Below are 27,811 nucleotides of genomic sequence, written 5' to 3' on the forward strand. Positions count from 1 at the left end.
CTAAAGACAATACAAGTATGCATCATTGATAAAAAGGGAGTAGTAAAGCTATTTGAAGAATTTTAGCTGAAAGATGCTGCTTGCTTCAACCATGATCTTGGGAACACTGGTGATACCTGTACTCCTAAGATTCTAGCAGCTGTTATTCCTGATGTGACAGGTTTGGTCACAGAGACCCCCTTGGGACTCTCACCTGATGTGCTGAAATTACCTCTGAGCCCGGTTTCCCTGCCAGCCTGGGACTTCCAGAACCCTGCCTTGTTGAGCCAGACACACTAGCCTGCTGCAACACAGACCCAGGGTCTGGACCACGCCCCCAAAGCTGCAGACTTAACTGAAAACATCTCCAGCACCCAGACATCCAGTTCCCAATGGGATCCAAACCCCAAATAAATCTGTTTTACTCTGTATAAAGCTTATATAGGGTAAATTCATAAATTGTTCACCCTCTGTCACTGATAGAGATGCACAGCTGTTTGCTCCCCCAGCATTAATCACTTACTTTGGGTTTATTAATAAACAAAAGTGATATTAAGTATAAAAAATAGGATTTAAATGGTTTCAAGTAATAACAGACCAAAGTAAGTCACGAAGAGAAAATAAAACAAAACACACAAGTCTAAGCCTAATACATTAACTGATTACAGGTAATATCTCTCCCTCAAAGATGTTCCATATAAGCTTCTTTCACAGACTATACTCCTTCCTAGTTTGGGCCCAATCCTTTCACCTGGTACAGTCGTTAGTTCCAGCAGACATTTCAGGTGGTAAGTAGGGGTTTTCTCATGACTGGCAGCCCACTTTGGCAGCCTGCTCCACCCCCTTTTATAGCTCTGTCACAAGGCGGGAATCTTTTCTCTCTGGGTCTCCACCCCTCTCAGGGCCAGATTAACATTTTGTGGGCCTGGTGCCAAACATATTTGTGGGCCCCGCTTAGGGTCAATGGAGCATGCGTGGGGCCAGGTCCCCAGAGCGAGGGACCAGCAAGAGGCAATGGGGCATGGCATGTCAGGGCTGCCCCACTCCGCCCAGCCCAGTGCGAGGGCACTATTTACAAACAGGCAGTTGCCAGATGCACAGTGGCCCACCCGGCCCTGTGCTGCCAGCATGCCCCCTTCCCCTCAGGGGTGGGCCCATGCCATGCCACGCAGCCCCGCTGCTGAACACCAGAATACCTTCCCCTCCACCCCCCGGATTCCCTATGGCCAGAGTATCCCCACCGCCCCAGACCCGGGGGCTCAGGGCACAGTGCAAGCAGAGCAGGCCAGGGCCCCTTCTGAGTATGAGCCCGGCTCCATGACGCTACTGCCCCTCCTTGTAAATGGAAAAGTACCAGATTTAAGATGGATTTCATTATCAGGTGACATGGTCACATGTCACTGTAAGACCCCTAGTCTCTATTCTTCCTTGGTTGGCCCACACGTACACAGGAAGGTTTGCAGATAAATAAACCATTTACAACCAATTGTCCTTAGTCAATGGGAGCCATCAAGGTTCTAAACCACCATTAATGGCCCACACTTTGCATAATGACAATAGGACCTCAGAGTTATACTTCATATTTCTAGCTTCAGATAGAAGAATGATACATGCATACAAATCGGAGGAATATATTTAGTAGTTTATAACCTTCATTATGATACCTTACAAGAGACCTTTTGCATAAAGCATATTCCGTTAAATCATATTCACACTCATAAGCATATTTCAATAAAACGTATGGAGTGCAATGTCACGCCAGTCTATGCCAATAGGTTTGAAAATAAATGAAGATGAGTGGATACCAGCTTACAAGAAAAATCTAATGACAGCATTTTTGTGGCATTAGGGTTAATTTTTGTGAATGGTGATTAGGATTCACTTTGGCTGCCTAGAATTCAATTTTTTGCATTGGTGATATGGCTGAATTTTTTGCTAGTTTTCTGACTGATTAAAGGATGTTTTAAAAACCGGAACTCAAGCCGATTATCTGTCATATTCAGTCTATATATAAAGCTTCTAAAAGGCAGTATACAGTGTGATACTAGTTATGTTACACACATCCCAGGACAGGGGTGTGTATTCTGTTGCATCCATGTATTGCCAAACAGTCCAGTTGCTGAGACTGTTTTCTTAACTAGGTCTTCATGGTAAATGTGAGGCTGCACAGCATCAGCTGTTTAGAGCAAACAGGTCTATGTGACTTTTCCCTCACTTAGTGCAGAATTTTGGATCGATATCCATGCGCCTCTTCTCTTTCTTAAGAAACCTAAACTCATGTTGGGAAGGTGAGAAATAAGATGTTTAAGTCCCTGGGTCCCCAGCAGCTATTTGCAACGATCTCAGGGGAAAATGTAATACTAAAGTACATGTGAAAGAGGAAAATCTGTCACTTACATTCATCCAAGAGGTCTGCCATCTAACTAATACAGATACATTAGTTCAGTTGGTCACATGAGACATAGCGGAGAATAACCAACACTGAAGCACATTAGGACAACAATACACTTCTACAGAATACACCTCTACCCCAATATAACGCGGTCCTCAGGAGACCAAAAAATCTTACCACGTTATAGGTGAGACCGTGTTATATCGAACTTGCTTGTCCCGTCCCCCCCCCGATTCCTTGTTCCCTGACTGCCCCCTCCAGAGACCCCTGTCCCTAATCACCCAAAGGACCACACACCCCCGCCCCCTGACAGGCACTTACTGGCAGTGGTGGGAAGCGGAGCAATGTGGCCCCTGGCCACTCCACTCCGCCACCTCCCAGCCACGGTGCTCCGCTTCCCGCCGCCGGTGAGTGGGGGGAGGTTGGGGAAAGGACGCCCTCCGCACTCACCAGAGGCGGGAAGCGGAGTGACGCGGCCACAGTCCGCTCCACTTTCTTTGCCCCGGCCCCAGCTGTGTCGCGGGAGGGCGGGGGGTTGGGGAAAGGTCTCGCACTCACCTGCGGCAGGAAGCAGAGCGCTGTGGCTGGGAGCTGGCGGAGTGGAGCGGGCTGGGGCCGGGCTGCTCCGCTTCTGCCGGTGAGTGTCGGGGGGGATCCCTTCCCCCAAAACCTCTCCCCCAAGTGACATGGCTGGGGCTGGGGCAAGGGAAGCTGAGCGGGCTGCTCCCAGCCCCCCAAAATCCCCTGGGCTACTCTGGGACTGCGGGGCCCAAAAGGGCCCCCCCCCACAGCTTCTGACTCCCAGACCCTGCAGGGGGGAGCCCCTGACCGCCCCTGAGACCCTCTGCCCCTTATCCAACCGCTCGGCCCCGGCTCGGCACCCTTAATACGCTGCTCAGAGCAGTGTGTCGGAGCTTTACCGCGTTGTATGCGATGCCATGTTCTATCGGGTCACGTTATATTGGGGTAGAGGTGTATAGTAAAAATATAAACAGTCTATAAGTTGCAAAAAGTGATCTCTGTTGGGTAGTAATGCTTTCGGCCTGTGGCTTCAGGCATTACATATCCAGCTCAGTCACCTTCTTGAATCCTGGGGCATACATTTTTTACTCACAGTGTTCATTTTCCATAACATCCTGATTGTTTACTGTAAATAAGTGTCTTATTTCTCTATCTACATCTTTCATGTTGTATATTTACAAACCAGAAAAAATGCACGTTCTGAATCGTGCAGTCCTGGTGAATTGGGGAAGGAATCCAGAGTTTGAAATCTTGAAGACAAAATTTGCGTGACTGATTCATTCACTATAAATCAGTGTACCTAGTTCTGAGCTAATATGCCAATGGGGTAAAGTTTTTAACTGACATTTAATAAGAAGGGTACAAGGAAACCTGTTGGTCGGTTCTTAGGGGATTGAAGTGAATTGTGGGTGGCAGAAGTGTGTTTGCAATAGAATTTTTGTGATCACCATTCTTGTTTTATCATCAGTCTTTAAAATTATCCATCCTTTAGCAGAGGCTACTGTAAATAGTGTTTGGAACCCATACATTTTTATCTTTCATGCAGCTGAATATAATTGCATATGAATGTCTGCCATTTAGTGTTTCAAATAACTTTGTGTATATATAACATTTGAAAGTCAACAGCAAGTTCATGAAAATAGATCCTAGCTGAAGGTAATATTCCATGAATGTAAATATAACAGCAGTTGCTGCAAGGTTTTGTCATGATATAACAGCTGTTTTCCTTGTATGGTAATAAGTCTTTAAAGCTAGCTTACATAATGATTAATGAAATCCTGGCCCTTGTTTTAGACAGACTTACCGTCACCTCACAGAAAACTTTTGACTTTTTAAAATTGTAAATTACATCTTGCATTCATGACTTCACATTTGTTGTAACAGAAAATGTATATACAGTATCCTAAAGAAATGAATCCCATATTGATGCTTCATAGCCTTGTGACGGGTTGGATCACAAACCCCCTGGGGGCTGCCAACTGATGTGCCAAGACTACTTCTGCCCCTGCTTTCCCTGCCAGCTTGGGACTCCAACACCCTGTCTTGTTGAGCCAGACACGCCAGTCTGCTCCAACACAGACCCAGGTTCTGAACCATGTGCCCCAAAGCTGCAGACTTAACTGAAAGCAACTTAAGAAGTGTTCCTGTCTTTAACACTCAGATCTCAACTCTCAATGGGGTCCAAACCCCAAATAAATCCGTTTTACCCTGTATAAAGCTTATACAGGGTAAACTCATAAATTGTTTGCCCTCTATAACACTGATAGAGAGAGATCCACAGCTGTCGTTCCCCCGCAGCCCCCTGGCCCAGTATTAATACATACTCTGGGTTAACTAATAAGTAAAAAGTGATTTTATTAAATATAGAAAGTAGGATTTAAATGGTTACAAGTAGTAACAGACAGAACGAAGTGAATTACCAAGCAAAATAAAATAGAACACGCAAATCTATGTCTAAGAAAACTGAATACAGATAAAAACCTCAGCCTTAGAGGAATTCCAGTAAACTTCCTTTTACAGACTAGTCTCCTTCTAGTCTGGGTCCAGCAATCTCTCACACTCCCTTTAGTTACTGTCTTTGTTCCAGTTTCTTCCAGGTATCCTTGGGGGTGGAGAGGTTATCTCTTTAGCCAGATGAAGACCAAAATGGAGGGGTCTCCCACGGGCTTAAATAGACTTTCTCTCTCTCTTCTACACCTGTGTAGAATCCAGCTACAAAATGGAGTTTTGGTGTCACATGGGCAAGTCACATGTACACGTATGACTGAGTTTCTTATCAGCCAAGCCACCTTCCTGGGAAAGCTCAGATGTGGATTGGCATTTTCAAGTTCATTGTTGGCTTAAGTGGTTCTTGATTGGGCATTTAACTTGCACATTCCTTTCTCAAGAAGCTGACCAAATGCTCTACTAAGGCTACTTAGAAATCAGGCAAGTATACAGCCAATATTCATAACTTCAAGTACAAAAATGATACATGCATACAAATAGGAGGAATGTATTCAGTAGATCATAACCTTTAGGGATGTTACATGGCATATGTAGCATAAAACATATTCCAGTTATGTCATATATACATTCATAAGCATATTTCCATTAAGCCTTATGGGGTGCAACGTCACAAGCCTATTTTACTAATGTCCCTTGTTTTGAGCTCTTGTCCCACACCTGGACTTTGACAAGTTGAGAGATTGGAGTTAATTAGGAGTCCCTCCAGATTTTAATCATAAACAAACTACTGCAGTGGCTGGTGCATTAGCTGTGGGGCAGAACCTCCAAGGGTTAGGCAAGGAGTGCTAGTTGAGGATTTTTACTTGCACTCTCTTTATCTTAGTTACTCTGCATAAGAGTTCCCACAATGAGAAATGAACTTTCCAGTTTACTGCTGGTAACTGCTGTGGAAAACCTGCGCTCCCACACAAGCCGGCAGTCTTGTAAACTTGGAAAGGCTTGGCTGTTAACTTTAAAAATGCTGCTGATCTTTTTCTAAAGGCCTTGAATATTGAGTGTTTTAATCCTTGCACCTGGATTTAGTTGTTAATGTTAAATGTGGGAAATATCAATACCATGAACCACACATTAAATAGCATAAGTGTGGGAGATATCAGGCTTTTACTTCCATTAAATTTGGAATGGGACTTCAAAACAACTAAACTCCCCTCATTCCCTGGCAATCTGTGTGTGTAAACTATTAACTTGGTCTACATTTTGTGCCACAGGTTTCAGAATGAATTAATTAAAAGTTCACGACCTCTGCTATTGAAGCTCATTCTCATACACACACTTTATCATTAATGTCAAATGCTAGCAGTACATTGTTGTACAGATTCCCAGATCCTCACACATCCTACTTCACAGTGTGCTTAGTAATACTAATTTATCCAAATTTACTTGAATGCATAAGAATAGAGATTAATTAATTTCAGTTCACAAGTGGTAATTAACTATCCATGCAGCTGCTAGATTGGAATAAAGCCCACTAATTTTTATAAAAAGTATGCCTCTGTTTTAAATCCCAGTTTTAAATAGCATTCGTTTGGCTTGTGAGCTGGAAAAGGGTTTTTTAATTAGTGTATACACCCACCTTTGTTTCAGCAATTCTTTTGGAGATTAGTTTCTGGGATTCGTACCCTAGGAGATTAGCTATCTGAAAGAATAATCTTTGAACACAAATAAATAGTGTGCAAAACATAGAGGTGATGCTTTAGCCAATAGACAATAACTTTTGATCAGATAAGTGTAGATTGAGCCTTAGGCTCAGCACGTAGAGACTTGAGGAAGAAATCATTTCTTCAATTTTTCCTCTGCAGTGGTGGTGACCGTGGTGGCTTCAAAAATTTTGGTGGTAAGTGCCAAGTATCCAAAATGTTTCAGTGGAAATTCTGTATAAATCTAAAAGCCACCAATATCTTATTACTATCCAGTAGAAGCATTCTAGCGTTTCTGTTTTTCTGGGGCTGGTGTGTTTGTGTGCTTTAAAAGTCAATCTTTTAACAATAAACTGGATTTCTACTCTGTCAAATTGCATGAAAGAAATTGTGGAGATTTACAACCTTCACCGGATTTTGGGTTTTTTGTTACAAATGCTGCTTTGAAAGGTACTAGTGACAAAATAATTGTGGTAAACTGCTTGGTCGTCTGACAACCAGCATTTGCAAGATAAACACCAGCATAATGCTAATGTGGCAGATGCCATATACTGCAAGCTAAAGAACGTGTTAACATTCTGCAGATGCCTGCTATTGAACATTTTAATCTAAATATTCTCCAGATCTCTGGTTAGTGACATAGATTTTAGATACATTGCATATGTAGCTTGAATATCTTCTTATCTTATTTAACAAGCTTTTTTAAAAGGCTGTTCTTGCTAAAGTAGCCTTTCTTTCATTTTTTTTACCCATTCTACAGGTCAAAGGGATTATGGACAGAAATCAGATGCTGGTAAGAAAACAAGCATTGTGTGGATTGCAGCTCTTCATCCTTCATAGCATTTGTAACATATGCCAGCACTTTGGAGAATCTTGACCAATTAGAGAACTGATCTGAAAACAACAAGATGACTTTCAATAAAGACAAGTGCAAAGTACTACACTTAGGAAGGAAAAATCAAATGTGCGCGTACAAAATGGGGAATAACTGGCTACGGGGTAGTATTGCTAAAAGGGATCTGGGGGTGATAGTGGAACACAAGTTGAACATGAGTTATCAATGTGATGCAGTTGTGAAAAATGCTAATATCATTGTGGAGTATATTAACAGGCGTGCCGAATGTAAGACATGAGGTAATTGTCTCCCTTTATTTGGCACTCATGAGGCTTCAGCTGGAGAACTGTGTCCAGTTCTGGGTGACACTTTAGGAAAGATATGGACAAATAGGGAATAGTCAGAGGAGAGCAATAAAAAGTTTAGGAAATCTGACCTATGAAGAAAGCAGGTCCCCCCAGTTTTTTTAACCTAAGTCTTCAAGTATGTTAAGGGACGTTATAAAGAGGATGGTAATCACTTGTTGCTCATGTTCACTGAATGTAGGACAAGAAGTAATGGGCTTAATTTGCAGCAAGGAACATTTTGGTTAGATATTAGGAAAAACTTTTTAACTGTTAGGGTAATTAGGCTTTAGAATGGGCTTCCGAGGGAGGTTGTGGAATCTTCCTCATTGGAGGTTTTTAAGAACAGGTTGGACAAACACCTGTCAGGATGATATAGGTTTACTTGGTCCTGCCTCAGTGCAGGGGGGTTGGACCTGTTGAGTTTTCTAGGTCCCTTGCAACCTTGCATTTCTATGATTTGATGTACTTCAAAATGCATGCCTGGAAAGAGGTGGGGTGGCTGGGATTTTTGTGTGATTCAGATGTAGTTTAACCAGGTGGGCTTTCTTCTGAGATAGATCAGCTCTGTTAAATACTGGTGCATGTCACTATACAAGCGTATTCTTTTAATGTTTAACGCATTGCTCAGCAAGTAAAAGTCAAGTTTTGTCTAGTGAATTCTGGATCGACTTGAGTCAAGTAACTGATGATGATCTTGTTTTCCTTGAAGATGCTGAATATAGATAATTTTCTGATTTAGATTATTTTGGCAACATTCTTTTAATTTTTATACTTGTTTCACCATAGTCCTTCACTAAAACTTGAAGGACTTTTCAAAAGCTGAATTACTCTTTACAATTGCTATTCACTTTTTGCACTCTGTCTTGGATATGAAAGTAGACTAATCTGTTTCACACTTATTTTTGGTTTCATTTTTCTGATTCTTTTATGCTGATACAGTGCTTTTGTGTCTTCCGTGGTATTTCAGTTAAATTTTATAGGTCTCTTTTTTATTTAAAATCTATGCATTTGGGGCCTACTCTACTTGAATGTCCTAGGTGCAGAGAAAAGTTGTCAGATAGTCAATGTAATCATTCTGTGACGTACTGTAGCATCCTAAGGCTATCTTTCTGTACTTCTGAAGCTGTTGGTGTTAGCGCTAACAGAACGACCTCAGACTTCTCTCCCTTCGTTAATATGAGAGCTCCCAATCCGCCAGGTATCCAAGGAAATGTTGCAGGACCACAGATATGAGTCTAAAATGATGCAGGTTTTCTCTGACCTCAGATGAAGTAACATTTTTAACGGCTGCAGCATGTAACATCTGCTTCTGGCTAATCCGTACAAAAGCATTTGGTAAAAAAACTTACTTTTTTTAATAGATACAGAATCTGACAACTCTGATAACAACACCATCTTTGTGCAAGGACTTGGAGAAGGTGTTTCGACAGATCAAGTGGCTGATTATTTCAAGCAAATAGGTATTATAAAGGTGTGTGTGGTGACAGATCATTCGGAAACCTGTTTCAGAGTAGCAGCCGTGTTAGTCTGTATTCACAAAAAGAAAAGGAGGACTTGTGGCACCTTAGAGACTAACCAATTTATTTGAGCATAAGCTTTCGTGAGCTACAGCATCCGATGAAGTGAGCTGTAGCTCACGAAAGCTTATGCTCAAATAAATTGGTTAGTCTCTAAGGTGCCACAAGTACTCCTTTTCTTATTAGGAAACCTGTAGATCGAATATGTTGGAAGTGTCTTGAATAGCAGCATGTTTCCTCCCTTTTATTTCCCAGAAATTGTAGATCTTTCTTTTATCCTACTGGGTCGCAGATGACAGTTTACAGAAAAAGAAATTGCTGGTCCTACCAACTTACTAGCACAGATGTCAGCTGCCGTTTCTCTTTTCTATTCCTAATTCTCTAATCAATTCCCTTACCACATGTCCCTATCAGTAGAAAATCTCAAATGCTCCAACAAGTAATTATGCTCCATGACCCACTCACTCAGGGCTTTTCTTCCTATCCCCAGAAATCCAAATCAGAGCTCTCATTCACTGTACTTGACCTCAACTAATGTCCAAACAAGGCCTGGGGCCACTTCATTTTAAGGTTCATGCTGTGAGCTGGAGGGCAGTCAGTATTCTTCCATCAACCACTTTGTTTCTGTAAGCTAGCCCCCAGGAATCTCCTCTGTGAACACTAATTAATTATAACAGCTCTTACTGTTAACTGGCTCAAGCAGTTTTCTCCATTAACTGAATGTTGAGGAAATACACCTTTTTTTCCCCCCCCAGACTAACAAAAAGACTGGCAAGCTTATGATAAATCTATATACAGATAAGGATACAGGCAAACCAAAGGGAGAAGCAACAGTATCTTTTGATGACCCTCCTTCTGCTAAAGCAGCCATTGACTGGTTTGATGGTAAGATTGCCTGTTCTTCCTTTTGTGCGTGAAACTTAGCAATCAGTAGAGACTGCATATTAATGTTCACATGTGGACTGCATGCCACTCTTTAAATTCATTTCAAGCAGACTCCTGTTTTTTCTCTGATGTACTAGTTGCGACGAAAACCATTATTTATGGGGCTGCATGTCAGTTGTCCCTGTATCCAGTTTAGCTAATGTGAGGGTGGGTTTTTCTGATGTGATTCAAGACCATGCATCTTCATGTGCAGCCCATGAAACTAGAATATCGCAGTAAGCAGGAGAATAAAAACTGATGTGTGGTGTGGGAGGTATCATGGTTTTGGTGGCAGTGCCTAGAAACCCCAGACAAGGTTAAGAGCTCATTGTGGTAGACACTCTACAAACACAGTGAAAGAAGTCTTGTGCACTAAAGAACTGACAAAGAGCAGGAGGGGAAGCAGAGGCACAGAACAGTGATCTGCCCAAAGCAAGACAGCCTGGAAGATGGAAATGGAACCCAGGTCTCCAGGCTTCCAGTTTTGTTGCCCTGTCCATTAGACCACACTGCCTCCAAAAGTACTTCAAACCAAATTAAATTGAGCCCTATCATGATTCTTTTTGTAACATCTTCCCTTCATTTATGCTCCTATTTTTCCTTCATGTGGATGCTTTCTTTAACATTTATCTGTGAGAACATAAACTTGGGCACTGCAGTAACCAATGTATATAGCTAGTTTGAGCATACAGCGTATGGTGCTAGCTTATTATTCCTTAAACGCTTTATAATGGGTGTTAATTGCATCTTACAATTAAAACCATATATTAGCAAAACAAGTCCTTCAAAATAAGATTTTGAAAAACAATATTTTGCCCCATAGCTAGAAATTATCGCATAGCCAGTTGAAAGCTTGATCGGAAGCTTTGGGCTGTGCCCTGAAGTTCTGAAAACTGTCTGTAATGGAGAGGGGGAGCAGGTTCCAAAAACATGCTTCTGTCAGTCTTGAAGAGTTCCACTGCAGAAAAAAGGACAGTTATACTGCTTTATCGTAACAACAAGTTTAAACAATATTAGTCCCCATTCTAATGGCTTTGTGTTTCCACTGACACTTGGCATACATAGACCTAAGCATCAAAGAGCGAGGGATGTGCTTAGGCTTGGAGTTCATGTAATGGTAAGCAAAAAGAAATTGACTAGCAAATTGTTTTTAATGCCTTATTTTTTGCTACTGTGTTTCAAATTGATTGATCTTAAGGACATTACTATGGTTGCTGTATGATGCACCCTAACAGTAATAGGCCCCATAGTGTCCTGTGATAAAACTTTAACTTTTTATAATACATGCTGGTTGCAACCTTACAATAAACACGTGCCTGTCTTTTTCCCACGTGGGGATATATTGGTTCCATACTATATATTGATATGGAAACTTGCTGTCTGATTGGCAGGATCAAGATTCTTACATATTTAAACTGCCCTGTAATAAGCTATACTGATGTCAAGCATAGCAGGGAAATGTGTTACGTGTTTGCATCATGTGACCTTAATTTAAATTGCAACTTGTAGATCATACTTTGATTTAAATACGCATCTCTTTGTGATAGCATATTATATCAAGAACAGATGTAAATACAAATCTGTATCTCCTTACTGTTTGCCATCTGTGCGTTGATGTGATACGATGCTACAACTCATATTTTCAAAAGCATTTTGATTTACCGGGATGTTTTTTCTCATACTGCTGGTGTTGAATTTAACAATGCAAGTTACGGTCCCTTTGGATCTTGCTGTTCATTATTGAGCTCCTGTGAGTTGTTCCTCTTTCTCTGTCCCCCTTTAGGAAAGGAATTCCATGGCAACGTTATCAAAGTTTCGTTTGCAACCAGGAGGCCTGAATTTCTGAGAGGAGGTGGAGCAGGTGGTGGTGGCAGCGGACGTCGAGGTGGTAGTAAAACTGAGAGGGTCTTTCCTTGTGCATGTTAAATGCTTTAGCTTGTGATCTCTCTTTTTTTTTTTTTTTAAATTATTATTAAGAGGACTAACCTTATGGCAGTAATTTGTTAAATAATGAAGTGTGGGCTCTGGGAAGGCATGGTGGAAGAGATTTCTGGCACTTAGGGGGTTAGTAGGGATGGCACCAGCATGTGGGAGTTCAGGAAAACTGAAGTCTGTAGTCCACTCTTCTGGACTGGACTATAACTAGTTCTATATGTTCCCAATGCGGAGATGCTCTCTGGTTCAGTGCTCATTCTGGCTTATAAAGAAATGGTGAAGTAGCAACTTCAAGGCTGGGCGTGTATAATTACACAACACTGCGTTCTCAGCGATTGTTTTAGGATGCATTGTCTGGGATTTGCAAAGGGAGTGCAGGGAGTTGGGCACCCAACTCCTGCTCAAAGTTAATGGAAGATGGGTGCCCAACTCCCATAGCCCTCTTTGAAAATCCCAGACCCTTCGCATAGTACAGCCTTATCAAATGAGTCTGCTGGATATTGATCTTACTACACTTCCTTTAACATGAGGGTTTTACACATTGTGACTCTTGTGAACAAACACTAGTTTTTAGGCCAAGAATTTTAGGTGGCTGATAAACAGATCATTTTTAAGAACTCCATTTTGTGTAAAAGGTCAGGACTCTGATGCCAAAAGCAAGGACAGAATCCTGATGCGTGTATTGGAATAACCCTGGTGTACATGGTCAGGGAGAGCATATATTTAGTTTATTCTGTGACTTGATCTGTTCATGTGTGGTTGGAGTTGGATGTGTATTAGAATTTCAATGAAACTTCAGTAATGCGTGTGACAGAGTTCAAGCTGATTAATTATAAATCTATCAGCTGGTAAAGTACTTGTAGTGCTGAAAAGGGAAGAAGTAGAAAATACATGGAGTGGACTTTCCTGGCCACCAGGTGCTGCTCCTGCACAATATTTCCCCTTCTGCGTGAGCTGAAATAAGCACATTCATACTTGAAGCTCTATAGCTGCCCAAATACATACACTGGGGGAGACTTGAGTCCTACAGTTCAGAGGTTTGACAGATGTTTAAACTCTAATAGAGCGTTTGCAGTACCTTTAAATATTAAATGTTTTCTCTTTTGGCTAATTACATTTTAGCATTTCATAAGAAATTCTAAAGTGCTCAGTTTGTAAATTACACTTTGTTGTTATTTACAGGCTGTCATCCATTTCCAGAGTTCCTAATTCACTGAAACTATAATCTTAGAAGGTGGCTGATTAAATCAACTATCTCTTATTGCTCTACCAAGAAACTGAGTCTGTCACTTGGGGCCTGAAGTCAGTGATAGTCTGCAAATAAATGTCTCGTGTGTAGATTACAGGAGCACTTCCCCTGCTTTATTCTAATTATAATTCTATCCACAGGTTCACGAGGTGGATTTGGAAGAGGTGGAGGCTTCCAGGGTAGAAGTGGGGATCCCAAAAATGGTGATTGGATTTGTCCTAACCCGTAAGTGTTGTTTTAGTTTGGTAGCAGTGTTTCATGTATGTACATTCAGTTGTTGAGAAAACTCCGTCTGAGGAATCTTTGTCTCTTTCAGGAGCTGTGGTAATATGAACTTTGCTCGCAGGAATTCCTGCAATCAGTGCAATGAGCCCAGACCGGAAGATTCACGTCCATCAGGAGGAGGTGTGTAAGAGATCAGCACAAGTGTAATGAGTTGCTTCTGACGGTTTTAGTTACATTTGTGGCCTTTTAACAACATGGTTTTGATCTTGCATTTCTCCCTTGCAGACTTTCGTGGGAGAGGTGGTTTTGGAGGTGAAAGAGGATACAGAGGGCGCGGTAGCAGAGGGGGTGACCGAGGTGGTGGCTATGGTGGTAAAATGGGAGGAAGGTAAGCATTATCTTTGCTACTTTGTCAGTACGTGTGGGATGTAGATTTTAGGAGTGTGGGCTTTTCTTTGACTAATAGAACATGTGATTGGCTGGAACAGTCCGGGGGGAGTCATGGATCATGAAGTAACAGTATTAAGCACATGTATTTTTCGTAGTATAACTGTGTGTTCATAATGTAGATTCCTTTTGCTAAAGGACATACAAACACAGGTCACTAATAATAATTTCTGCTAGGCAGATGTCAGCTATCAGCAGTTGGCAATGCGCACAGTAGAAGGGGAGGGTAAAGAAGGAATTTGCACAAGTTGGTGTGGGGAAGGATGGAGTTTTACTGTGACTCACTAGACTCTCAGATTTTTTTCTTTCAGAAATGACTTCAGAAATGACCAGCGCAACAGGCCATATTAGAGACCCTTGTGAATGTTCTTTTTGTCTCTTTGATGCAGTCAGTAGTGAAATTGCCGGAGTTTTGCCTGCTGCTTTACCCATGGCCGCTTTTGGATGGCGAATGACATGAAATTGGATTTTTATTTTGGTGGGAGGGACTGGGGAAGTTTTTTTTGTTTTTTTTGTTTTTTTTTTATTTTTTTATTTTTTTTAGCAAGTCCACTGAAATTTCATCTTTAATTTCCAACATTCTCCTGTTTTCTCCCCCTGAGCTCTTCAGCCGGCTATAAGAAGGAACAGAATGAACTGTAAAATATTGCCAATATCGAAAGTGTTTTGTAATACAACAATAAAAGCTGATTGTTTTATTTGTGAAATCTTACATTGTTTTTCCAATTACTTCATAACTTTAAGCCCCATCCTTTCTCTCCACATTCCCCGTCTTTTTGTGGTGCAACCTGTGTAACAAATAAGAGTCTTGCTTACAAATGACATTACGCTTTATGTTCCTAGCTCCATGAAGTGCTCTTAGAACCTCTTTGGTTTAGTCCAAAGGTGGGCAAATTTTTTGGCCCAAGGGACACATCTGGATATGGAAATTGTATGGCAGGCCATGAATGCTCACGAAATTGGGGGTTGGGGTGCGGAAGGGGGTGAGGGCTCTGGCTGGGGGTGTGGGCTCTGGGGTGGGGCCAGAAATGAGGAGTTCAAGGTGTAGGAGAGGGTTCCAGGCTGGGGCAGGGGATTGGGGTGAGGGAGGTGAGGGCTCTGGGGTGGGGCTAGGGATGAGGGACTGGGGGTACAGGAGGGTGCTCTGGACTGGGACCGAAGGGTTTGGCCGGTTGGAGGGGGATCAGGGATGGGGCAGGGGGTTGGGGTGCAGGAGGGGGTCAGGGGTGCAGGCTCCAGGTACTTACTTACTTGGCACTTACCTCAATCAGCTCCCAGAAGCAGCAGCATGTCTCCCGTCTGGCTCCTAGGCAGAGGCGCGGCCAGGCAGCTCTGCTTTGCCCTATCCTCAGGTGCTGCCCCTGCAGCTCCCGTTGGCCGTGGTTCCTGGCCAGTGGGAGCTGTGGGGGCGGTGTGTGGAGCCCCTTGGCTGCTCCTACACATAGGAGCCGGAGTGGGGACATGCCACTGCTTCTGGGAGCCACGCGGAGTGGGGCAAGCCCCCAACCCTGCTCCCCGGCTGTAGCTCGAGGGCCAGATTAAAACATCTGGAGGGCCGGATGCGGCCCCCGGGCCGTAGTTTGCCCTCCCCTGGTTTAGTCCTGGAGAAGCTACTTGCCATCCATGTCTTTGGCCCCAGAGCTAGCAGCGTAGCTCAGTGGCAGATCCACAACTCCCCTACTTTGCACTTTCCTTCCCTCCTTGCTGAGCAGAAGCTCAAGTCAGCCCTCACCTGGGAGCGTCTGCTACTCTTCGGAATTCACTGCGGTCCCTCTGGGAAACCGTAAGGTGCCAGTGTGTCCCCATGCTGTTTGGGACTTGATCAAACTAAGGGAATGTTAAGTCAAAAGCTGGGACAGGATGGCTCAAAAGAGAAGTAAATAGCTACGTACCGCTTCACCTCTGAGTCACTGCTGTTGAAACCAATGCGGTGGTGAACAAAAGTAAAGAGGCAGATATTCCATAGCCTCTTTAAGGATGAGTTGGGCTCTCAGCCCACCTAGTAGAGGGGTAACCCAGATAATTCAAGCCACAGCGGGCACTCAGCAGGGAAGCCATCGTTTGAAGGAGCAAGGGAGAAAGCCTCCTAAAGGTGGTCCCTCCAAATCAAGGCTGCAGCGGATTGGTGGGTTGCTGAGAGAGTCTTGCACTGCTGCTTTGTGAATAACATGCCTGATCTTTAGTGCTCATCTTACACCAGCATTACATCCAGCATCCTAAAGTAAAGGTAGGACAGCTGATAGTCTAAGGCCTCCTGCAGGGCAAAATATTATCATTTGTGGGCTATGAGGGCCAGTTTTGATCCTAATAACTGGATGGGTGGCTGATCCGTGTCTGTAGTCAGTTTGCCTTGTTCAATTCTGCATGGACTTGGGAAAAACAACAAAAGGCTTTTAGTTAGTTTAGTAAACGCTGACATATGGCATGGTGCACATTCTGTGTTTGTAATCTTAGGATAACCTCCCAGTAACAGTAGAATATTGACAGGATCAGCTTCCTCGTCTTGTAGATCAATTGGGTATGATGCAGTTTTGCTGTGTGAGGATCTTTGAGGCATCATCTCAAAAACAGACCTCTTGTCAATTCTGCATGGGTACTAAAGATACCATGACTCTTAGATCTAACCGATGCCTTTCAGTGTCCGTTTTTAGAGCAGAATGGTTGCTGGACATTTTCTATGTCCCCAAGGGATGTGTCCCCGAGCCTCTGTTTGCCAGAAGGTAGGAATGGGTGACAGGGGATGGATCACTTGATGATGACCTGTTCTGTTCATTCCCTCTGGGGCACCTGGCACTGGCCACTGCCAGAAGAGAGGCTTCAGAGTAGCAGCTGTGTTGGTCTGTATCCGCAAAAAGAACAGGAGGACTTGTGGCACCTTCGAGACTAACAAATGTATTAGAGCATAAGTTTTCGTGGGCTACAGCCCACTTGATCGGATGCATGGAATGGAACATATATATTGTGGAGGGGGAGGTAACGTAAAACTAAATGAGCGCTTCCCATTTTCACCCCTTTAGGTGTTACGTATTTCCCCTGAACCACATCAAGACTGGAGCCGGTGAGCACCAATCTGCTTTGGTGTTTCTGTGCAGGCGGCGTTGCCATGTTAGTCAAACAGACGTTTGCTCTATGGCTTCTTGTAGATTGTAGATGTACTTTTTTGGTTTAGGCCTTAAGTATGCAACACCATTCAGCTAGGCAGTCTGTATTGTAAATTCCTATGCTCATGTGATTGCAATCTTGTTGCAGCATAACCGCCCCCCCCCTTAAAAAAAAAATACCCTGAACAAACTGAGGTTTCCTAGTTTGTAAATTGCCTTGGCTTTGACTGGCGAGGGCCAGTCCAAAATACACAGGCAGAGTTGTTTATTACCCACAGAGCTCCATAGCTGTGCACTGTGATTTTGCCTTCCTGATAGATGGAATCCTGGTCGCAGAGAGCTTACCATCTCAAGCCCTCGGGCTCTATGTGGATGCATGGATCCACGTGCACAATTCTCCATGCAGGATTGGGGCCTCAAATGAACACGAGCCGAGGCTGATGAGCAGCTGGATTAGTGGGAGGACAACATAATTATAAAGTCACGCGGAAGGTGAGTTCACATATCTAGAGTTTAGCGAGAAGTTTGTCACCTCAAATAAAACCCCCCTTCGGTATAGAATGGCTTGAATCAAGTCAAATACGCCACTAGCAAGAATAAAACTTAAATCTTCCCCTTCTCCCCACCGCACATGCTCACCTGGCTAGGCAGTGCTGTTTGCCCCTTGGGCTAGTTTAGGGGCAAGCAGCACACCTGGCCAAGGGGAGCAATGGGGAGGAAAATAGAATATCAGGGCTGACGGAGAAGATGGAGGAAGATTGATCTCTGCACCAGCACCTCCTCACTCAGGTAGAAAGTGCTGCCTTGGAAGAGCCAAAGCAAGGACAGTGAATTGCAGGAAGTGGCACAAAGGGCCTTGGTCACTTATCTAAGCAGGGGAAACTGAACAGGGTGTTAGTTCTTTGGGCATAAAAACGCTTCCAAATTGCATGAGTGTATCTTAATAACCACCCTCCCCCGCACCACCTTTTGAGATTTAAAACCACTGCTACCTGCCTTTTTCATTTCAAATCAGGTGCAGTCTCAATAGCTCCCACTGAGACCTAAGCGCTTTCCCTTAGTTAAGAGCATCTGTGCTTTCAAATGGCCTGATGCTGTGTATGCAGGATGATGAATCTTAATGCTGCCTTGGGTGCCTGAAGTCCATCTGTCTTACTAAGCAGGTAAATGACCAATTAAACTGGCCAGGCCAACCACTGGAGCTTTATTCTTCCCACTGTTGCAATGAAAACTTCATGTCGCTTGGGTTGGGTTTAGCATTGCTGGCTGCACCACTAATTTTGCTACCAATGTTTTGCACCTTTCTCATGAAATGAATGACACTTTTTGCTGAATGCTGTGTCTTGTGGGAAACTTGCTGGCCAGCCAGGGAAGGGTAGCATTAGCCCTAATGACAGATCCACTCTCTTAGCTGGTCTTGCTTAGATACAGCATTAAAGACAGTGGCGTGTTTGTTTTTTATTGTGGTGTTTTTGGGTCTTGTAACCAGTGCAAAAGCCCAGATGAAAGTTTAAGTATGACAGCACTCCTACCAGGTCCATCAGTGGATACTGGATGAAGATCAGTGGAACAAGATTTAATGAGGCAGGAATTGGCATCTGGTTTTTGAGCTAAAAGGAAAATGAATAGCTGGGAGCTGCCCAGGAGCTGTGTCCAGACTTGTGCTTTCCAGACAAGGTAAGGACAGCTGCTAACTCTTTGCCTTCCAATTAAGCAGGTTACTGCTCTTTGACCCTATAGTGTCTTGCACTTAGGCTAGAAAACTGTCTGCATTTACTCCCAGAATTACGGCGCAGTTGCAAATCTAAATCAGTGCAACTCCTAAAGGGTTCAGCGGAGGGTTTCTGGTTTTATATGGACTTATGTAAATAAAGATAGGATGCTTTTATAATACCCTGCCTTCCTGTAGCAATTTTCATCAGTAGACTTCACAGCAACTTTACAAAGGAGATTAGTATATTATCACCATTTTACAGCTGAGGAAACTGATGTACTGAGAGGAGACCTGACTTGGCCGAAGTGACCCAACAAGTGACTAGCTGAGCCAGGAATAGAGTACAGGTCTCCTGAGTTCTAGTTGGCTGTGCTGTCCGTTAGGCCAGCCTGCTATAAGATGGAAAGCTTTCTGTCCTGACAAGTTTATAATTAATGCAGCCAAAAGGAGAAACAGGCCAACAGCTCCTGTACAGATCATGTAGGGAAAGACTGGCGGAATAAATGGGTTTGAGGGCTGTGGGGTAAGGATTAATTCTTCCCCCTTCACTCCCCCGATCCCTACATGTACAGCACCTAACACAAGAGATGTAAAGACTTCGCCATTTTTAAAAAGGCCAGCGGGGGTGTTGTTTCGGAAGGTCTTGTTATGAAACAGTGACAAATTATTTATAAAAATGCATCTGGCACTTGCCAGGAGGAATAACAAGTTTATAAAATAACTACATACCACAGAGAGATGCCAGCACAGAAAGCGGGGATGCAGTAATTCCAGAATTTGTAATGCCACAAAAATAGCTAAGAATTCAACACAAGGCCAAGCAATTTCAGTGCTGTCTCCCGCTGGTAATAGCTTATCTAAAGTGATCACTCTCCTTACAATGTGTATGATAATCAAGTTGGGCCATTTCCAGCTATGGCCCAACTTGATTATCATACACATTGTAAGGAGAGTGATCACTTTAGATAAGCTATTACCAGTGGGAGAGTGGGGTGGGAGGAGGTATTGTTTCATGGTCTCTGTGTATATAATGTCTTCTGCAGTTTCCGCTTTATGCATCCGATGAAGTGAGCTGTAGCTCACGAAAGCTCATGCTCAAATAAATTGGTTAGTCTCTAAGGTGCCACACGTCCTCCTTTTCTTTTTGACTTCAGTGTAGCTAGGATTGCATCCAGTAGAAACACCAAGATTAGCCCAGACACAGGTATCTATTATGTTTCCACCAGTAGGCGGCACCTGCTCCTGCCCCAATTTTGGTTGCCCTCAGTTTCGTTATACAAGCTTGGCAGCAACACAGCAGTCCAAATTCACTCTCGGGTGCGAGCAGGCTTTTTTTTAAAAAAAAACCCAACTCCTCAATTTTTAGTTCTGACACCCTTCTGTAATTCAAACGAGGCCCTGATCCCGCATAACTGCAGGCCCGCCGAAAAGTTCCTTTGGCTCCAAGGAAGTGAGACTCAGCGCGTAAAGTGAAGCATGCGTATAAACCCTTGCAGGATCAGGGGCCTAAGCTTGCGATGTGTTTTACTTATTTTTACGCACGCATAACTCAAATAGCTTTAATTTAAAAATAGTCTTCTGGGAACTGTGTGGTTCAGGAGATGGAAGATACACACTGTCTTTCCCACTCAGCTCAATGGGTCAACTCAAGCCATGTCAGTGCTAACCCAAGGTTACACTGGGTAAGGGTAAGGCCCCTCGTTTTTGGGTTACCAATTTTTACCTTGGGTTTTACCTTTTTACCTTTGGGTTGTACTGATTTCCCCCTGAATTTTGGCCACTCAAGTACATGGAAAATACTGATCACGTTAAGGAAATCCAATCCATTACATTAGGTAGGTGTGCTTATGTTAATAAATTAGTCTAAGTACAAATGCAAGGTTGTCTGTTAAAGTAAGGTACGGTAGTGGAAGATACGCACCTGTGCAGGTGGGTACTTGAGTCATAAAAACAGAAGTGCAGTAACTCCCTGGAGCCGGCTATCCGCTGTGGAAGGAGAGATGGGGGCTCAGTAACCTGGTCAGGTTGCTGAACTGAAGTGGGCCCAGAAATGGAAGAGTTGGAGGAGGTAGCATGAGGAGATGACTCCCTTTCTGCTTCTGGGCCCACTTGTCTCTCTTTGTTGTTTTTCTTCTGGCCTCCCATCCCCCAGTGTTAATCCTGATATTTACCCAGAGAACTATGCAGTTAATTTTGTCCTGTTTTTTAAAAAAAATTATAATAAACACTGATAAATTCCTGGGAAATTTTAACCAAAATAAAGCCTGAAAATGACCTCCTGAGCTCCCTTACAACCCTGATATTCTATGAACACCTTCCACTTGATTTTTTTTTTAATTGCATTAAAATTGCCTTGAACCTTTCCTATTGCTAAACAGCTGTTAACCATTCTGTTGGTGGATGGGAGAAAGGCCAGCTTTGAAAAGCGGCTGCTATGTAGGAGCTCCTTTTCATCAAGATTTTTCTTATGTGCATGAGACCAATGGGAAAACGTTATCACAATGCAACGGGAAGTTACATATCTAATCCCTGCGCATCAATTCCATCTGCCAGAAGGCCCGGCAAAGAGTAATTCTTGTTGTCATTTTGTTATCAAGATAACAAACAGAGGAGCCTGGAATGCTTGGCCGATAGTGATTCATAATGTTGGTTTATAAACTTTTCCTGAACTCACCTCCGCCGGAAACAGACGATGATTTATTTGCTGCTCGGCACTGCTACGCCATCACCCCCCGTATATTTTCATAAACCTTTACGGCTGCAGAGCTGCTGCTGTAGCGATGTATTTTACCCTCCATTACGTTTTTTAGGCTACAATTACAATACTCGAGGCTGCAGTTCAGGCTAAGCACTGGGATGCGAGCCACCTTAGAATCAGAGGTTCAAATTCTGGAAGTCTCATCACCTGCTGGGGGAGAAAAGGAGAATTTGAAGTCCCTGCAGTTACGATCTTCCAGAAACAAGGCCCTGTATGGATGTTCAAGAAGTTGTGGTGCTGTTGTACGGTGTCTGTGGCCAAACTTCCCCTCCCGGTGCTGCTCTATAGCGTGTTGGTTGCCTGGCTGCTGTTCTCCTCCCAAGAGGTGGCTGCATTTCCATGCTAGGTTAATTGATTCCTGGGTCTAGGTAATTTGCAATATTCTTTGGGATTTTGTGTGATGAAAACGGTTTAAAGCCTTGAACCTGAGTCTCTCTCAGTTTGGGGAAGAAGGAAAAGTGGCAGGGTTCAAATTCCTGGACGTAATTCCCACCCTACATTGCAGTTCTGAGTTTGATCCTGAACCTGAAAGGGTCTTTAGTTCAGGTCTAAGTTCAGCTGTGTCCAAATTCTTGAAAGAACTATTGCTCTCACAGGAGCAGCTGAACTCACGTTTCTGGTTTTAGGGGCCAAAATCTCTTGAGCAGCAGCTTTTCAGACCTGGGCTTTCTAGAATCCAGACTTGAGCCTGGGCCCTGACTCAGCCTTGAGCTCAAGGCCGGCTCCTTGACCCAGCTTCGGCATGGGTCAGACACCAGCCTCCTAAAAATCACAAAAAGAAAAGGAGTACTTGTGGCACCTTAGAGACTAACCAATTTGTGCCACAAGTCCTCCTTTTCTTTTTGCGAATACAGACTAACACGGCTGTTACTCTGAAACCTAAAAATCACAGAAAGGAAACTCAGGAAATGCAGTTAGAAGGTTCAAACATTTCTTGAGTCATTAGGGGGCCCTGGTTCAGGTGCTTTTCCAGACACCTCTGCGCAGCGGGGTAATGTGAGGATGGAGTTTCCTGCTTTGTTTGGACCTAAGCCAGTCACTTTCCCATAGTTGTATTCTCAAGTGAAACAGCAGATGGACGGTTACTTCCTCAAGCCATCTCACACACTGATGCGTGTGTAGGAGACTTTTTTTTTCCTGCTAAAGGGACTGTTGCTTAGAAGTGCCCTGAGGAACATTCTGATCTTGTATCCGCTTGGCTGTGCCGGTAAACGGACACCAAATATTCCACTGAACCACCCCCTCCCGCATCTTGGCCCCGGTCTCTTATGATATCCCACCTCGCCCCTCCAGGCATTCAGGCTCATTGCCCTGATATCTGAGCATCTGCCCCAACTCCAGCCTTGCCACTCCCTTCGTTTCCTGTCTTTGGGCCGGCTATCGCTCAGCCTCCAATATCCTGCAGCACCAGGGTCTCCCCTCTCTCTTCCTTTAAATCACTTCTGTAGCCTGCAAGCTGGCAATCTGTATGACAGACAAACATCAGGCAAGGCGTGCTGGGAGAATCAGAGGCTGGCTATTGTTTTCAGTTGGGATGGGCGTTGATGTGGCCTATATAAACTGGTGCTACTTTGGCATCAATCGTAGGTGGCCTAACTCTGAGTCCTTCTCCTGAGACCGACTTATGGGCCTTGGAACCCCTTCAAACTGAGCTGGGCCTCCCTGTATTCTCCATCCAAATGAGTTTCTAGGAGCTGCAATTGTGCAGAAATCTTGGGAAGCGAGCCCACTGTCTGCAGGGCGGGACGGGGTACATGGGAGCAGGACAGGCTCAGCGGGAGTCAGCATGGGGAGGACTGGAAAAGGGGGGAAAAGAAAAAATTTGAGTGAGTTAGTTGCAATGAGCCTGTGGGTTCGTCTACACTGCAGCCGGGCACAGGGGGCCACAATGGGGTAACCGCCCCCAGGATGGACCTAGGGTTTCAAACAGGATTGGCCTCAGGGTGGTTAGCCCCTCTGGCTCCCTGTGCAGCTGTTACCATGCTGTGATTTTTAGCATGCTGGCTTAGTCAGACCTAACTCAGAGTATGTCTCTCCAAGGGGGGCGTGACACCCCCAGCTGCGGTGTAGACATACTCTGAGTTGCAAAAGACACACAAGAGTTAGACTTTTGATCAGGGCTTCTTAACCCCATGTCGCTGTTGTTCCCGGGTTACTAGTCCGTGGTGGATAAAAGTCGGAACAAAGGGCTGGGTAAAGTCTTGAAAGCAGGTTAGGAATTCCTTGAGATGAAGGATGGTCTCATGGGTAAGAGACTCAATGGACTGCATTCAACTTTCAGCTCTGACCTCCTTGGGCTGGTCATTAAAAAATAATAATTTCCCGGTGCCTCAGTTTCCCCATCTGTAAAAGGGGCTGATAAAACTTCCTCTTCCTCTTTATACTGTAAATGCATCAGGATTGTCTCCTGCTATACGTGTGTACAGCACGTACTGCAAGGGGGTCTCAGCGTCAGAGACTTCAGCTGCTATAGAAATACACAAATAATAATGATGTAAGGCTGGAGCGTGGTGTGAATTCCGGTAGCTTGCTACTAGCTCTCTGCAGTGCCCCTAGGTCTGGAGGGGCCGGGATTGGGTCTGGTTTTATTTAACATCTTCATTAATGAGCTGGAAGGGGTTGGAGCCATGCCTAGCTTAAATGAACACATCTGCAGATGAGCCACGTGGGCCAGAGCAATACACCAAAATCTTGGTGCAAACTGCCCTGGAAAGGGGCTGCCTGGAGGGGGAGCGTCTGCCAGACTGTTCTGTTGAGGAAGTGGGGGGCAAGGTGAAATGGGCACAGTGTTGCTCCCCCACAAAGCTCGTGGCTGTCTGCAGAGCCAGGGCAGGGCCCTGTGCCACCAGAGGAGAGCTAGGCCATGTTTTTAGCCCAAAGCTTTTTGCAGATTCACCTACCCCACAGTGTGTTGTGAATTTGTGTCCATGGTGCCCAATTGTTTTCCGTGCCCCCCCCCACCTTGAAAGAAAGAAAAGAAAACCGCTCAAGGGTTTGATTTTGCCATTCAAAATGTCTCTCTATTTCAAAATTTCCTTTAATTTTGTTAAAGGATCACGATTGAAAGTCACCACGCAACATTCCGGTTGATCTCAAACAAAATGTGTCAACCTTTTGATTCAAAAATATCCCTGCTTGGGTTTGACCTCAAACCATGTATAATATATATATATTTGTTTAAAATTTCAGAATTGCCAGGGACCCAAAACATCCCTTCTTGGCCCAGCTCTGTTCCGGGTCCATCCTGTCTCCTTTTATCCCCCAGAGACCAGGCGGGCGGGGCAATATCTTGGACTGGGCCAACAAAGACAGGCTGGCCAGCTCACACCCAGCTCTTCTTCGGGTCTAGACTGGGAAGCTGGGGGGAAAGGGGTTGGCAGAACTAACCAGCCGCTTGAGGACAAGTGCCCTGCAGAGGAGCTGGGTGCATCGGCCAGCAGGGGCCGGGCCGGGCCGGGCCCTGGCACCTTCCAGAGGTCGCCTCTCATCCCCTTCGGTTCATCCCAGCTCCGAGGAGCCCGGCGGGGCACCGGGGGGGCTGCCAGGACGGGGGAGTGGGGCCCCCAGAGCGGCGAGGCGGGTTTATGGGGCGCAGCGGCTGAAGCCGGGGGGAACTCGGCCAAAGTTTGGGGGCACAGACCCAGCAGAATCGTGGCCAGCGGAGAGTTTCCAGCTGGTCCCCGCAAGCTGCTGCCGGCGGATCTGCCTGAGCCCCGGGGCCGGGACCAGCCCCCAGCGGGGGCGGCGAGCCGAGCGCCCCGCCCAGGCAGCTCGCCTCGGCCGGGCGTGCCGAGCCCTGCCCCAGCTGGCGAGCCCGGCCGGGCTGCTCCCGGGGCCAGGCGCCAGAGCGGCCGGCGGAGCGCACGGGGATGGAGGCGGCGGCTGCCGCCCTGGCCGCCCTGGCCCTGGGGCTCCTGCTGCTGGCGGCGCCCGGCCCGGGGGCCAGCCTGGAGCGGGGGGCCGCCGAGGTGAGGGGCTGGGGCGAGGCGGGGGGAGCTGCCCAGCCCGGGGGGAACTCCGGGGTGCGCGGGGCAGGGCGCCCTGGGGAGGGGCAGAGGGATCCCGGGGGGCTCTGGGGGGGCTGCGGGGATCCCGGGGGGCTCTGGGGGGCTGTGGGGATCCCGGGGGGCCCATGGGGAGATCCCGCTATCCCTCGCCCTAGAACAACACGGGGCTACGTGAGAGACCGACTGAAATCGGCTCTAAGGGAAATGGGGGGATTCCTTTATCTGGGTCATTTTGCCATTTTATTTGGGTTTCAGTTTATTTTTGTCTTTATGGCACTGAAGGGGGGTCTCCCCTCCTGTTCATTCTGGAGAATTTAGGTGTCAGATTTTGGCACAGAACAAAGGGAGCCTTTAGGGCTTTGAGGTTCCTCTCATGGGGGCTCTGATTCAGTGAAGATTTACACAGATGCATAATTTTCAAACCATGGGTAGAGTGCCATTGGGTTAACTGGGATTGCTCATGGTTATAAAAAATCAAGCACGTGCATAAAACCAGGCAGCAGCATGGTTTTAAAGTATAACCTACAAGATCTGGGAGAAGCTGTTTCCACCCCCCCCGTTCCCCCCAATTATTATCTGCATTCCCAACCCCAACTGCTCCAGAACCCTGAGCCCAGCTCTTAAAATTGTGAGACTGGCATAAAATCATGAGATTTACAAATAAATAAATAATTTTGGATTCTTTTTATTCCCCTCTGGGTTTTGAGCCTTAAGGTGTGTGTGTGTGTGTGTGTGACATTTTTAAGCACCTCCCCTCAGTCCTGAGGGTTAGAAAAACAGGAAGGATGGACCAGTGTTTAGGGCCTGGGACTTGGGAATCCTCTATTCAAATCCCTGCTCTGCCACTGACTTCCTGTGTGGCCTTGGGCATGTAGTTGCTCTCTGCCTCAGTTCCGCATCTGTAAAATGGGGATAATAGCACTGCGTCACGGCAGGTTGGAAGGATGAATATGTTCAAGTGTGACATGCTCAGATACTACAGTCCCGCAGGCCACGTAAGTACCGTCAACGTTTATTTTTGTTTTTACATGAAAGTGGAGATGAGCGCTTTGAGATCTGCTGATGAAATGTGTTATCTAAGAGCTAGGTGGTGGTGGTATCAATAATAATAATTATCCTGAATTAATCACATGACTCTAGAAGCTGAAGTTTTAAGAAAAAACATCGAATTTGGCGAGACTTGTCATTAAAACCACAGGAGTAGGTAACACTGGACTACATAAACTAGACGCACGAGTTTGTGTGCAAATTGCTAATTGTTTTATTCCCTGGCTTGGCCTTTGGTTTTCTTTGTGTTAGTGGTGACTGTGATGGCAATAAAAAATAAAGTTGAAAAGCTACATCTGAAATATCTGAATGTTGAACCATTATTATCCCCTCTATGCACATGGAGAAAAGGAGGGTGTGGATTCAGATTGGATTTGAATTTGGGAGAGTTGGCTCCCAGTCCCATGCTGAGGGCACTGGCCAACGTTTAGCTGATTCAGGGAAGCACTTTGCCAATTCTCCTTGCAGTCAGCGGGACTTTCTTAAAACAGTGGGGTGTGTGCTTCGGTCCCATTGGCATCAATTAAAGTTAAGCACATGCTTAAAGGTAAGCACGTGCGGAAGTGTTTTCCGGAATCTGGCTCTCTGTGTACAATGCATTAAATGACAAAATCCCTGTAGCTTGATGAAGGAAATACCATGAAGCCATTAGAAATAGGCAGAAAGATTGTTTAGAAAAGAAAGACAGAGAAAGGGTTGGAATACTTGTGGCACCTTAGAGACTAACCAATTTATTTGAGCATAAGCTTTCGTGAGCTACAGCTCACTTCATCGGATGCATAAAGGGTTGTTGGAGAAGTGAGAGAGAATGTAAGGCATAGCTGAAACCTCACTGAGGAATTTTTTATACCTCCTCCCCCCATATCACTGTGGTGTCTGGCTCCCATTTCTCTCCCCCTTCACATGCTCAGTCTTGAGCACAAACTGAATGCACTTCCCTAGGAGTATTTATATGTGCTGAGAAATCCACCAAAATATTCCTAAATCTGCCTTCACTTGGTATAGTAGCTCCTCCAACATAGCCACTCAGTCTGTGTGTGTAAAATTGAGCTTGCCAGCACGGGCAGGAGTGGATTTTGTATTTTTGTTTGTTATCGAGTGCTGGGATTAGCCTGCTGTGTTGTGAGAGGTAGTGTGCATTCCCTCTCCCTTGTTGTATTGTGCGGCT

General features: G+C 45.0%; 2 protein-coding genes across 7 annotated transcripts in view; both read left to right on the forward strand.

Annotated features, from left to right (window-relative positions):
• The window catches only part of TAF15 (TATA-box binding protein associated factor 15), a 32,147-nt gene extending 17,419 nt beyond the window's left edge, over positions 1 to 14,728 (forward strand). The window contains exons 8-16 of one of the 4 annotated variants that reach the window (XM_073315076.1): positions 6,700 to 6,734; positions 7,298 to 7,330; positions 9,081 to 9,190; positions 9,992 to 10,121; positions 11,944 to 12,048; positions 13,485 to 13,569; positions 13,661 to 13,749; positions 13,855 to 13,957; positions 14,328 to 14,728. In XM_073315076.1, coding sequence (XP_073171177.1) covers positions 6,700 to 6,734; positions 7,298 to 7,330; positions 9,081 to 9,190; positions 9,992 to 10,121; positions 11,944 to 12,048; positions 13,485 to 13,569; positions 13,661 to 13,749; positions 13,855 to 13,957; positions 14,328 to 14,367 — 730 coding nt within the window. In that variant the 3' untranslated portion in view covers positions 14,368 to 14,728. The remainder of the gene's footprint in view (positions 1 to 6,699; positions 6,735 to 7,297; positions 7,331 to 9,080; positions 9,191 to 9,991; positions 10,122 to 11,943; positions 12,049 to 13,484; positions 13,570 to 13,660; positions 13,750 to 13,854; positions 13,958 to 14,327) is intronic. The other 3 variants (XM_073315077.1, XM_073315078.1, XM_073315079.1) reach the window with 3 other exon arrangements.
• A 10,719-nt stretch (positions 14,729 to 25,447) lies between these two features.
• Positions 25,448 to 27,811, forward strand: part of MMP28 (matrix metallopeptidase 28) — a 43,444-nt gene continuing 41,080 nt past the window's right edge. For 2 of the 3 annotated variants that reach the window (XM_073315565.1, XM_073315568.1), the window contains exon 1: positions 25,448 to 25,557. In XM_073315565.1, the coding sequence (XP_073171666.1) occupies positions 25,459 to 25,557 (99 nt within the window). In that variant the 5' untranslated portion in view covers positions 25,448 to 25,458. Of the gene's footprint in view, positions 25,558 to 25,798; positions 26,592 to 27,811 lie in introns of those variants that run through there. The other variant, XM_073315567.1, reaches the window with a different exon arrangement.

The sequence above is a fragment of the Lepidochelys kempii genome, chromosome 17, assembly GCF_965140265.1.
Source record: "Lepidochelys kempii isolate rLepKem1 chromosome 17, rLepKem1.hap2, whole genome shotgun sequence".
NCBI lineage: Eukaryota > Metazoa > Chordata > Testudines > Cheloniidae > Lepidochelys > Lepidochelys kempii.